General features: G+C 41.7%; 1 protein-coding gene across 2 annotated transcripts in view; it reads right to left on the reverse strand.

Annotated features, from left to right (window-relative positions):
- The window catches only part of UNC5C (unc-5 netrin receptor C), a 243,244-nt gene that overhangs the window by 16,551 nt on the left and 213,009 nt on the right, over positions 1-13,684 (reverse strand). Inside the window, exons 8-11 of one of the 2 annotated variants that reach the window (XM_015625753.2) lie at positions 11,666-11,722; positions 10,024-10,215; positions 8,450-8,794; positions 5,405-5,492 (exon numbers count right to left, since the gene is read on the reverse strand). In XM_015625753.2, coding sequence (XP_015481239.1) covers positions 5,405-5,492; positions 8,450-8,794; positions 10,024-10,215; positions 11,666-11,722 — 682 coding nt within the window. The remainder of the gene's footprint in view (positions 1-5,404; positions 5,493-8,449; positions 8,795-10,023; positions 10,216-11,665; positions 11,723-13,684) is intronic. The other variant, XM_015625754.3, reaches the window with a different exon arrangement.

Raw genomic sequence — 13,684 nt, forward strand, 5'->3', positions numbered from 1 at the left:
CAACACAATGGCAAAGACCAAAGAGAGGTGCCCAATGGCAAGTGACAGGAAAAAGGAACAAAAATCTCCTGATAATTTTTTTCTCACTTCTCCCTCTTTTCAATTTCTATTTTAAGACAAAAGGATTATGCCTTACTATAGCTAATGAGAACAGAAACAGATGCAGCAGACAAAATACACTGTACAATGGATATTAATTGTTCTTCTTCAAAGAATAAACCACCAGTAATGCATAGAATTAGTGAACAACAAATTCCCCTGAAGACAAGTTACTGTGTAGTCACTCATTACATGCAATTTTACTCCTCCTGAAACAGGTGATGCAGCTCCAGCAAAGCCAGGATCTCAGCCTAGAGGAGCACATGGTGTGACCAGCACTGAGATTTATGTGTTATATAGACTGTGGGAGATTCAGCAGAACAAAGACACAGGGGAGCTTATGGAGAAAGAAAGTTAAACCTATGAGCAGACATGATCAAAACTGTGGGTGACCTTTCAGGCTGTTATCCAAAAAAAGAACCCCAAACCCAACCCCCTACAAAAACCCCATCAACGTGGGCTTCACTTTAGGCTTGCAGCAGTCTCAGGACAACTTATTAGAGGAGAATGGGCACTCAGCTGTATAACTCCAACAACAAAGAGATGTTTTTATTGTACAAAGATCTGAGACCAAAATTCAGCTCAATGCTTAGCATTTCTATTAAAACGCACCAACAGTAACTGAAAGGTCTTTGGATATTTTTAGATGTTTTCCCATCCCTCAGAGATTATCAAGAACAGTCAAGTTATATTTAAAATCAAACAAACTTTTATTCACCGTATCTGTTCCCTTCACAATCAAATTTGTGTTTTTAATGGGATTACTCATTCGAAACCGTCTCCCTGTAATAAGCCAGACCGTATTCATTAAGGTAGCTGTCAGACAGCAGATGTGAGCACAACTAGATAAATCTCTGCTCCTCAGTGGAACTACATTGTGCTCTCTGCCACTGTGCTCCAGGCAATCACAGCAGCTCAGGAAGCACAGGACAGAGCAGGGAGAGAGGAATGGCTTCCGCATAGCAACAGAGGGCAACCCTTCTACACAGCTTAGTCAAAAGTTAGAGGGAAGATATTTTATTTCTCCTTTCATTTCTGGGGCTTTTTTTTTTAGAATGTGTTCTTTCTTAAGTTTCAAACTTAATATTCTCAACAGATCCTGGTTCTTCTGACAGTCTATGTTCAGAAGAAAAATACTCTGAGAAGTTTGCCCTCCCCTTTTGCTTATGCTCTGGTCTTTTTCATGCTGAATTTTTCAATTTTAATGACTGGCACTTCAAGAAATTGTCTTCTGGAGTTGCAAAGTAATTTTGTTTATGCAACTGAGATAAGGAAGGTAGAGAAATGAAATGTGGAAGACTTCAATTTCTTTTATTTCACATCACTAAGCTTAAGGTTTACTGGTGAAAAAGCAACATTGCTCCTTGGATCAGAGCCATTGATCAGATGCTTGACTTTATATTAAACTCTGTGCATACATTATGCCATTGATACAAATCCTGGCAAGCCTCACCTGACCCTTTTCTCTTTTAAGGTGGCTAATTTGAAATTTGCACATTTTTGTATGTATTCCATCAAGACCTTCAGGAGTGTTGCTTGTTCTGTTTGTCAGGGTTGTCAAATTTTGTGGGCACAGCGACCTCCACTCTGATTTGGAACACCTCCTGTGTGATGGATTATACAGGAGTGTCCTTCACAGAGCTGTATCTGTTTTGTGCAGTTCCTGCCTCTGATTAGGGCATGCAAGAGTAGCTCCACCTAAAGCTGTGCAAGCCCAGCAGGGGTTCACACAGGAACACGGGAACTGCCACACAAGATAAAGCCAGTGGTCCATCAAGACCCAGACCTCATCTAGCACTGACCACTGCCAGATGTTTCTGAAGGAAACACAGTTCCGCTAATTTAGCTCACAGCGAGATTTGTTTTTTAACCTGAGGCAGTCAAGCAAATCCTGGAGGCTGGAGGTTTATACTCATGCTATTTAATCCTTAGGATGAAATTACAGATTAATTAAATAAATTACTTAATCTGTAAGTCCCAGGCTCTCAAAGATGCTCATGGGAACAGGCTCTTGCCTGTTACATTATGTTATGTAACATAACATATCTTGCCTGTCACTGACTAACATAATGTGCTGATTTTACACATGAAATCACTACTCAAGAAGGGACTCCTTGCAAATCTCAAAGTTGATGACACTTCCCCTGACTAAGGGAGAGAACATCTGAAAAAGACACTGAGTTTTGAGACAGAAACCCATCTGATAGCCGTAAAATATTCTCACAGGGTTGTAATTTTTTCAGATACACATATATACGTAATATATCCATATATATGTATACATTTATATATGTGTTTGCATGTGTACATATATGTGTACAAACATACACCCCTATATAATTTTCTCCACTGTAGCTTCTTCATAAAGGATGTGGATCCTTTCATGGGGTCAACACAGCAGCCAGGGGTCAGAGCCTGGTTGTGGCCTGCCATCCATCCTGCCCCAAATGAGAGGAAGAATGAAGGTGAGCATGCAGGACAGGAGCAGGGATAACACTCTCCTGGAGCACCAGTCCAGTGAAAGAGAAACCTCACTGTGCCACGAGTATGCTGACACACTTTGAGGAAACAACAGCCTCCAAGTGGTGTTTGCTGCAAGCTATCAGAACCCCAATTCACTGCCAAAGGATAATGCTTTCAGGGTGACCTTCCTGCTCTCACATGCTTTGATGGATATGAAATGGAATTAACAGACTGTCTCAGAAAACTATCTTAGTCAATCTGCAAGACAACACAAAGAGTGAAGTTGTGAAGTCTCTCAAATTTCTGTACTACAGCTTTCAGAGACTAATTAGGGAAACTTACTATGAAAACAAAGGAAGGAAAAGAAAAGGGGAACTTTCAGGTGCCTGAGAGATAACATTTTCTGTTTCAGCTTGACTATTCAGAAGTAGTTTCACAGTTCTATAAAGTGTGAGCTAGATCTTAAGTGGCTGGAGATATGTGAGTTATGGTGGGGACCCTCTCTGTTGCTGCTCTGGTTCTACCAGGGTAGCCCTGTGGGGACCACATTCTCACCTCAGTGCTAGTTGTAATATCAAGGACGAGACTCTGCCTTCATTTCTGATAATAACATGCATTTTATAATTTCCCGTGTTTCTCCTTCCAAACAACATCAACACAGAACAGGACTTTTCAACCCATACACATTTGCACAGTGCTCATGAAAATAAATACAGGGCCTCACAGGGTCTGTTGAACACACTGCAGTTACTGCCTGGCCACAAAAGCAAATGTCTGCAGCTAGTCCTTACAGGGGACTATCACTCTGCTAGAGTGCTGCAGGAGTGCAGTAACTGATTTAAAAAATAATTACACCACACAGCAACTTGTGGTACCCATATGACTCCAATTTTATGAAGCAACATCTGTGGCCCATGCAGACAGAAAAAGAAGCTTTGACCGAGCTGTCACTCTGCTACAGAAGTGAAGTGTCTGGCATGCAGTCCTGCAGCAGGAGAACATTACAGCTGAGTGCCACCCACCCCCTTCTGCTCCTTGGCACCTGGGGAAAGGGGACAGGTGAATATTCAGCTCTGAGTGATCTAGACAACACCCAGTGAGCTCCATCTTAAATGTCCCAGAAGAAGCTGCTTTCCAAGGGCATGAAGAGCCTGGTGTGCTTTCTGGAAAACACAAATCAAGTAAGCAGCTGGACTCTGTGCCCCAAGAAAGTGACTGCCACCACACTATGATGAACTCTGCTCCCCAAGGCAGACTGCTCTGCTCTCCTCTCCCAGGGAAAAAAAACCCTTCTAAAATCTTCATTGAAAGGGTGGATTCACACCATTCTGTTTACTTCTGCAGGTGTCCTTTGGCATACTTGCTCAGTTTGGCAGGCAGCACATCTCCATCCCAACACAGGTTAACCTATCCTTCTATCCTCTGTGTGACTTCCTGAGTTACAGCTATCACAAAGCATGCAGAGATGGCTTTATGATCCTTGAAGAAAATAAATTAGACAAGTATGTGACATTAGTTGTCCACAGCTGCATGAATAAAGTAACAGGGATTCCCTTCATAACTGGCTGGAAAGAAAATAATTGCACATACAGCACCTTCTAGGAATTAAATAATTTTTTTAAGAATTAAGTATTTTGGAAAGGGAGATTTAGAAACAAGCTGAATAAAAGGGGATGCCATCTGATTTTTTTTCCCTTTCTTCAGTAAAGAGTCTTTGTTCAATACTGTTTGTAAACCTCTTTCACAGCCAAAAGTAATAGGAATATAATCAATACTAGCTATGAACAGAGACATTTTTTCTGTAGCTGCAATTAGCTATTTTCAAAGAGTGGCTGATGAATAATGTATGCAAAAGGGTGGGTGGAAGGATTACTTAATTTTTCTTTAAGCAGATTATTTTAGCTTGGGTGAAAGACTACCAAGCTAAAGAATAGTGTTCAATATCACACAGTGTATAAACAGCTGTGGCTTAGCACATAATAAAAGCTATTAAGAGGCTGAGCCAAAAAACATATCTAGCTATGAGGAGGAGAAAGAGGCAAAGTACCGTGTAATGACTGCCTCAGCTTCACATTTGCCATTCTGCCTTTGTGCACGAGTCCATTCTGCAGCCTAAGATCTCACCCTTCTCTTCATTAGGGTTTTCTAAATGGCTCCAAAGGGTATCTTGGCCTTTTTGTAAACAGTTCTTTTTAATTTCAAGGCTGCCAGATCACATGCCAATAGACATTAAGATCTAAAATATGAATTGGCCACACATTCAGGTAACAGGAGACAACAGTGGTCATCCCAGCAGCAGCTCTGGGTGCCCTCAGTGTGCAGTGTCTGGGACTAAGCAGCAAGGAGGCAGAGGACACCACAAGCTTTGGCTTCATCCTCTGCATGGACTATCCAAGCCCATGAAGGGTAAAATAAAAATTCACCTTCACTCTAACAGCAGAGGAGATTTTCCAAGTCAGATGTACAGGCACCTGTCCCTCCACTGAGCTGATTTATCACCCTTCTCCTCCTTCTCCTCTTCTCTTTTGCACAGGTCTTTATCAAGAGGTTACTTCACACCTCTGCTGCACAAACTCATGCTGGCGTATTTTCCTTGCTCCTCTACAGTTCAGCATCCTCCCTGGCCTGAGGGCTCGCTGCAGAGTGTAACACTTGGTTAGAAAAGCAAATGTCTGAGCTGGTTTTGTGGCAAAGGTTATCCTTGTCTTTGCTTGTGTTTACCTCCAAGTCAGCAAATAGCTTCAATGCAGTAGGGTTTGCATAAGCATTATTACCACAGGTCTTCAGTTACTACATTTCCCCCCATCTATTAATGCACAAGGAAACAAAGGCAGATTTTTACCTCATGTTCTCCTTCCTGTGAACTGTCAGATACATTTCATAGACTCTCCCTTGTGGAACAGCTCCCGCTGGGATCAGCAAACTTACTCCTGCAGAACAGAAGAGACACAAAAGATAAGATGCAGAAAAAAGAGGTGAGTGGGTCTGTGAAGGGGAGTGACAGGAGAAGCAGAAGATGAAGCCTGCAATGCCAAGTTTTTCAGCCACCCCCACCAGCAGACTGTAAATGACCTCAGCAAGATGGGAGAAAAAACATTTACTGTAACCCTGGTGTCTTCAGTGTCCAGCTGCCTGTTCTTTTTCCTCTGCACTGAAAAACAGGAGTGGAGAAGAGGATTTTCTTCCCTTTCATTTTACTTAAAGAGCAGACAGATGGTTACGCTGTTGCTTACCTTGTATAATGATGGAAAAACAAACAACTCTGACTAAAATTTCCAACAGCTGTAATGGGACATCTCTCCCTAGGCAATTCTTTCTTAATTAAGAGCAGGAAAGAAAAGCAGTGGAGCACTGTCCCAGGAAGCAAACTAGTTGTTTTCTGAAAGATGGCTTCTGTGTCTGGCATCCTGTTTTTTAATGCACTCAATTCCTGGACTGCCAGGGAGACTAAACTGGGGATGTTTTTTGAATGTACCTAGTCCTGCAAAGTGGATCAAAACTGGGGTATCTGGCCACGAAAAAAAGTGTGGGCAAATATGTTCAGTGTCCTTTTCAGTAATGATTTGCTGCACACTTGATTAGAAAATGCTGTTCTTACGTTACTTCCATTTAAGAGATGTCTCTATACAACAAACAGGGCTCACAAACTGGCTATTTCACTCTGCTGGACACATCTCAGTCAGCCCTCTTTGTAGGTGCTGTGCAGATTAGCTGGAAATCAGTGGCAAGGATTTGCATACAGTTGTTACCACATAGCTGAAAACAAACCTAGAGGAAGATTATTTACATATATGTGTGTTTACACTAGAGACACTTTTACAGACACCTTGCATGGCTCTGCCTCTTTAGTGTACAGGGTTGTTTACACTGAAGACATCCTGTGTGTTGGTGTAGAGGGCCTCAGTCCCACACTTGGTTCTGAAGGAGAGGGGTAGCTAGGAAAGCATTTCCCACAAATACCTTCTGGCACTTGTGTCTTTACAAGCTTGTTACAACCTAACCTATGCATGCCTGCAGCTGTAACAGCGCAGGTGTACTGCAAATGAAGGGCTTTGATCATATCTTGAGGAGGACATACATTCTACAAGCAGCACAGAGGCATGCAGGGTAGCAGCAGACAGATTATTTTATTTTACAGAATCATTACTTTAATCATTTTAAAGGGATTACAGCATCAAATGTGTTTTCTTTACAAATTGAAATTAATATATGTGAATTAACAGTGACTAATAGACTTTGCTGATAATGATAAACCACTGTGGCATATGAAAACTGAGTATCAATATCTGTCTTCAGCTGCTACTTAGAAAAATGTGAAATCCAAGATTGCATAGCACAAATTTTCAACATTGCTCATCAGTCAGCACCAGATTTATTGAAGTAGTTCAGATTTCACTTAAATTTAACTGATATTTTTTTCTTCCCATTAGACAGGAGCTCAGAGAACCAGAGCTATGGGACCAAGCACTTTTGGCTGCTTCACAGGCAGTGTGGGACTGCATCCTCAAAGGACCAAACCACCCAGGTCCTGGGCCACCTAGGCATTTTGCTTCCTCCATAACATCAACAAAAAAGAAAAGATCCAGCAAAGGTGCAGGGGACAAGGGTAGGCACTACTTGTGACAAGTGTAGGCACCTCCCTTACCTCCCTTGGTGAGGGAATTTGCTGTAAAATGGCCAAGTTGTGAGCTGCAGTCTCACATGTACTTTGGTCCTACCTGAATTCAGAGTTCCAGTGAAACTGGGCAGGTGAATTCCTGACCACTGTATACCCTTCAAATTCTTCACATCAAATGCCTCATGTATTTGATTCAATCTCACTTTTGATAAAAATGCTGCTCTGCAGTATCATGCTAAACCCACAGGAACATCTACATGCTGAACTTCCTTAGAAAGAACATCAAGACTTCCTGTAGGAATCAAGCAGCAGCATGGCTCTACTGAAGAATCTGTCTGTAAGGCCTGAGCTCTCCCAAGGCTGCCCAGAAGTTCCTTGGATGCTCTGAAATTGCCTTCTGGTGCTAGGGTGGCCCAAAGGCGCCTGGAAACCTGATTTTGAGCTGTATGAGAAAGATTGAGCAGCATATTGCATTACATCATCAGGCCCTCAATGCTCAGTCCCTCTCTTTCCTAATTGTAAAGAAAGTCAACAATAAATACAGGTAAAAAGCCTCCCAAAAAGAGTGTTCTGTTGTCCTATGCCAACTGCACATAGTCTGCAATGAATTGGAAGTGCAGCAACCAATTTGTTTTTAAATTAATTTGTTCTCTTTTAGTACAATGACAAAATAGAGGCTTACTGTATAAAAGTCCCTTTTCTAGAACTGCATGAAAGGAAAAGGTGATACTGAATTTCACTTCACACATGGGAGCTCTGAAACCTTGCATTTCTCAAAAAGTGGCTAAGAGCCCAGAGAATCATTTAGGTTGGAAGAGACCTCTAGGATCATTGAACCCAACTGTTAACACATCACAGTGTTCACCAATAGATCACATTCCTATGTATTACTTGGGAGAAGAGACCAACCCCCACCCTTCAGGCAGTTGTAGAAAGGGATAAGATCCCCTCTCAGCCTCCCTTTTTCCAGGCTACACAACCCCAGCTCCCTCAGCTGCTGCTCCTAAGACTGGTGTTCTTGTAGTGAGGGGCCCAAGTCTTCCTCAGGCCTGTAGTGTTTAAAAGGTGGACAGGACTTTGGGTAGAAAATATTCTAAGTACTCTAATGCAAATTAAGTGGGGTGGGGAGGGAGGAAACCATCTGTTTGTTTTGATCAAGGAAAAGGCAGGGTCCCAAGTATAAATTTTCTTTCCCCATATAAAAACAAGCTAACACCACTTAAAGCCACAAAGCCATCATACCTTTAAATCAGCATGGCCAGCACTTACCTGAATTGGGAATTACTAGGTGGCCTCCTAAGGAGTTGAAGGTCCCAAATGCGGTGCATGATGGGTCAGTTTGCCGAGCAAGGCTCTGGTTCTTCATGTTCAGGGACTCGTTCTCCAGCAGAGACTGCGTAATCTGTGGGGACAGCTTGGAGGAGAAGTCAGAGAGGTCATCCTGGGGAGTGACCGCACCAGAGGTGTTATAAACCTTGATCTTCAAGTTGGGGAGCGGGTCCAGGATTGGAGAGTTGGTCATTGGGATTTTATCAGAGACATCGTGCAAGGCGTACACAGGACCCCTGTACATGGCTGCAGCAGAAGTCAGGTCTGGTGGCACTGCCAGGAGGTCTGCAGTGGAGATGAGAAGGAAGAACCGTATAATTTCTCTGTTCTGATGACTTTATTCTGAGCAATAATTTCGGTTTACATTTGCATTTTCTCTTTCATTCCAAACGTTCAGATAACCAAAGTCCCTGAACCTTCATCTCAATTTCCATGAATCTCTCCAGCAAACTCCCAGGGCTCATATTGCCCCAGCTGCTTTGGAATCCGATAGCTGTGCAAAATTACAGCACATTTCTGCTCAGAAGAATTTTCACTGGGAGTATTTTTCCAGGCTTCACTCAAATTTCAAATATGACATGCTTAGCTTCAGGGCAAGATGTTTTCATTGCTCAGTAGATCTTGTTTTAACTAAGAACCCCTTCCTAAATGCTATGCGACAATCATTAACCAATTCATCTAACTGGCCTAATGACAGCCTTCCTGAAATAAAAGACACAACAAGCCTATGAAGTCATCATGCCCATGACTCCCTGCAGTGGGGGACTAGTACATGCATCACACTTTTCAAAGTTTTGTTTTAAGTTTCTCCAACAAAGAAAGCACTTCTGCTAATCTTACATGTGACAACTCTCTTGTCATCTTAACTTTTACAGTGTAGATATTCTGGTGTAGATATTAGGAAAAAAGAGGATCTCTTCAGCCTAAATAAGGCTTGATAAGGCAGCACTACCTTTAGAATGTTTTTTCCTGGCCAATGAAGTGAGGAAAAAAATCAAGCTGTTACGCATCAGTGATAAAAATATTAAATGATGTTCTACCACAATCTTCTATATTTTCTAATAAAAGCACAGTACTTCTCACTATACTATTTATACCAGTGGAGACAGAGCATAGGAAAAAAAGCTATTAGTGAAATAAAGGGGAGGGAAATGTGATAGAATTACTGTAGTATCACTCCTGTGATGCATCCTGCCTCTATTGTTTCTGTCAGAGCTTTGCCTTTGATTTCAACTTGAGCTGGACCTGTATTGCCATAAAAGTGTCTGAGTTTCATCCTCACATTCATGCTCTCTCTTTAGAAGTTAAATTCACCTGCTTTATACTCTTGAGCACAGCTGACAAACGCCACCACGGGTTTTGAGCACTTGACAGTCAGAAACAAATGAACATGATCTTTCTCCTCTTTATCAAGCAGCAACAGGCATCCAGAGATATCATTCATGCAGCCCCAGAGACCACAACCTGATAGCGTCCTCCTGAATTGGTCAAAATGGAGTGAAATGCCAACTAACCTTGCCTTGCAGCCTTGATGTTGACAGGCTGAAACCCCCCATTTAGGGCAGAGGAGTCAATAATATCTGACTCGAAGTCGCGGTGGTTCTTGCGATAGACAAACAGGGCCACGACCACGGAAATAGCCAGGCACACGATCACGGCAATGACGATCCCCACGTAGAGAGCAACATCGTCCGAGTCAGGAGCAGCTGCAGGGAGAGAGGCCAGGAAACTTCAAGAAATGTCCTCCTTACAGGGACTTTCAACAAAACACCTTATTATTCTCCTTCCCTGCAGATATTTACTGCCTTTTTTATAGGCTAATTTAAAATCCATTTCCAACACCATATAACAGGTCCATGCCCTCTTGATGGAAAACAATCCTTGATTTCTCTCTAACTTGTGTTCTAACTCTTTCCCTATCCACTTGTTCATCTATCTAATACTCAGGCTGTGAACTACTAAGCAAAACATGTTATAGACTTGGTCTTATGAACCAAATTCACCCTATGAAATGAGATAGTATGTCTTAGTGACATAAAGTCATAATATTGGTACTTAGAAGTTCATCTGATACCAAAAACATGTGGGTTTTTAAACTTCAGAAGCCTTATTTTTACTTTAAAGAAGTAAAAGGATCCCAAAATTCAATTTTCTATGGAATACCTGGAATACCAGAACATGTCTTTGGTTGGTTTGGATTTTCTGAAATGTAACCTGTCATTACTCCCTTCCATCCATTTGCCTTCAAAAATATAAACTAGGAAATTAGTAAAGCAGAGAATCAAGCATTGAATTCTCATCAGTGGCATTAACACATATGTACTAAGATAAAAGCTGAAGTAAGCCCAAGAAAAAATGTGTTAATTTACCAAAAGGGGCCAAAATTTATTAGAGCTGTCTTGTGAGGAAATGGCTATGATATTTCTACTAGCTGCTTATACCATATCTTCAGCACCAATTCCAGGCTAATCTCTGGCATCATTATCCATCAGACATTTTTTTCCCAAAAGGTCTGAATACGTGTTCAAAAATTGATGTATCTCTCTACAGTGAAGAATCCCATTTTTAGAAATAGCCTAATGAAAAAAGGAAGTGCAAAAACAAATCAGATTCTTTTAGTACCCCATTTTTGTTGGTTTGAAACATGTGAAATCACTTTTATTTTATGTCTTTTAGCCATTTAAGCCAAGCTGCCCTCCAGCTTCAGAGGTGAGAGCTGGCAGATGCAGAAAGGGACTGATCAATCTCCAACAGCTCCAGGCTACCAGACCTTCAATTTACCAATCTTGAAACATCCCATTTTTAACCCAGCAGTTCAGGAAGCAGAACTCTTGAGTTCCGGCTCAAAGACAAGTTACCCTTCCACCACACTCCATCCACTTGCTAAGGGAATTTTAATGAGAAGAGGGCTAATTCTCTCCAGTTTCTGCCTCTGAGGGAGCATCTTCTCCCATTTCCCTCCTGCACACGGGCCCTTATAATCCTGTGTCTGCTGCAAAGCACTGTGCCTGCTGTCAAGCAAGCAGAATGTCACTTACCCTGCTGAATAGGTCCCTTTTTTGCCTAGTCACACTGAGCTTGCCTAACAGCAAAGCCTGACCCAAGGAACAGCATCAAATTAGCATCCAGGAACATAAAATCAAACATTAAACTTACAAGAAAATCCATATTCATTCTGGGTTCTCTGTTCAGTTGAAATAGGATAAATGAAACCTTAAAAAGAAAGAAATTAAACAAAAATGGGAACAAAATCAAATGAGGAGAACAAAAAAATGAAGCATGAAAAATAGTTTAATTAAAAAAAAAAAAGGAAAAGGAAAAGAAACTGATGGCACTTTAAAATTCTGATACAGCACAGAATTATGATTTTGCATCCCCTGTCTCCTCCAGAGCCTTACTAAGAATTAATAAGCAGGCAGATTGAATTTCTAAGCCAAAATCGGTCTCGAGTCACTAACTTTGGAGTGCTTAAAGTCTTTCTTTTATTGAGCATAAACTGTAATGGATCTAATTTATTTCAGACATCTAGGGTCATTAGCATATGGAAAGTCTTTTTATCCTTATCCCTGCCATATGCTTTAATTCCCAGGACGTGTTCGGTGAGGCTCTAAACAGTTTTTATATTTAATTATAATAGCTTGCTGTTGATCTAATAGAGCTAAAGGAGACCTGTTGTCACTGGTCAGAGGTTAAATACCGACTCGTGGAGCAGTCTACACACAAAGCCCTCTCTCTTTATTTCCTTGGAATTATTTTATCCTGTCCTTAATACATGCTCAATAGGAATTCCTTAGGGAGTAAAGAATTTGTCAGCAAACAGTAAACTGAGTGGTTTCTCTTTGAAATCATTACAAAATCAATAAGGCCCCTGGGGTCAGAACATTACTTATTTGAAATCTTTGCAAGCACCATATATCGACAAAATCATAACACAATTTACAGCTTTATTTCGGGATGGATAAAGAAGAGATGAAGAGATATCATTTCCTTTGTCTTTTCCTTCTGCAGTCCCCCACAGCACAGCACATTGGAGCTGCTTAGTTCACAAATGAATCCTGTGAACTCAATAAGCATCTCCCACGTGGCACATGAGTGAATTGCTCCAAGTCCCATCCTGCTGGAAAGGCAAATGACAAATCCCATCTGAGCAGGGAAGTAGCTGTCTGGGATGGGATTAGAGTCAGCATAAGAAAGAAGGTACCTCTCCTCCATCACCTTCCCTTAAATTCTCCTGAAGGGAATTTCACCCCTGCAAGGAGCTCACACAGCTCTCCCTGCAGGTGAGACAAAACTGGAAAATGCACTCCTGGTGTGTGCCTAACACACAGGACTGTGTTACAGGCAGACCAGAGTAATAATCCCCAGCTCCCAGAATCACTGAGCTTGGGTGCTCAGCATCTGTTGTGCTCTACACGTATCTTGCTGCTTGGCTGCATTTTTTGTTAATGAAGACACAGTCTGTCCCAGTCATGGGCATAGACATACATCCTTCCAAAACTTCCAGACATTAACTACCACAAAATTTCCACCTCACCTGAAATACCAAAGAAAAACCAGCTGATTTTTTTTGATGATTTTTTTTTTTTGGGGACATCATGGCACAAACTATACTGCCTGTAATCCCTGTTTAAAGCTTTACTTCACAGCACGAATTCCAGCCATACCAGTGTTTTTAGAAGTATTATGTTCTTACATTAATTTCCCAGGCTCTTTGAGGCAGGTTCACCTATGTGTACTCTCAACATGCATACTCAATCTTTTGTTAATAACTGCCTTCTCTTTCTACTGGTGTACTTGTGGTATTGGCCATGGAAAGACCAGTGAGTAACTTCTGAGGGCTTGAGTGAGTGCTCAGCAACTCTGGGCATGAATCTACAGTACCCTTGTTACTCTCAATTACTCCCCAGACGGGAGCTGAGGCTTATAATTTGGTAAACGTAAATTTCAGCTATAGGCTTTTGCCCAATAATTCCTTTGGCAAGATGTCTCTGGAGAGACCAAGAGGCAGGCAGAAGGAACTTATAGGCCCGGGGATAAAGTGGAATTTAGGCTGGATGCATCTCTGAATGATTTTTTGCCTTGTACTCAAATCCACTGGGAAAGCTGAAGATGTCTCCTTGCACTTCATGTGCCCCAGCAGGTTCTCAGGGGAGATGGAATGGAGCAGCCCACGTC

Source organism: Parus major, chromosome 4 (genome assembly GCF_001522545.3).
Source record: "Parus major isolate Abel chromosome 4, Parus_major1.1, whole genome shotgun sequence".
Lineage (NCBI taxonomy): Eukaryota > Metazoa > Chordata > Aves > Passeriformes > Paridae > Parus > Parus major.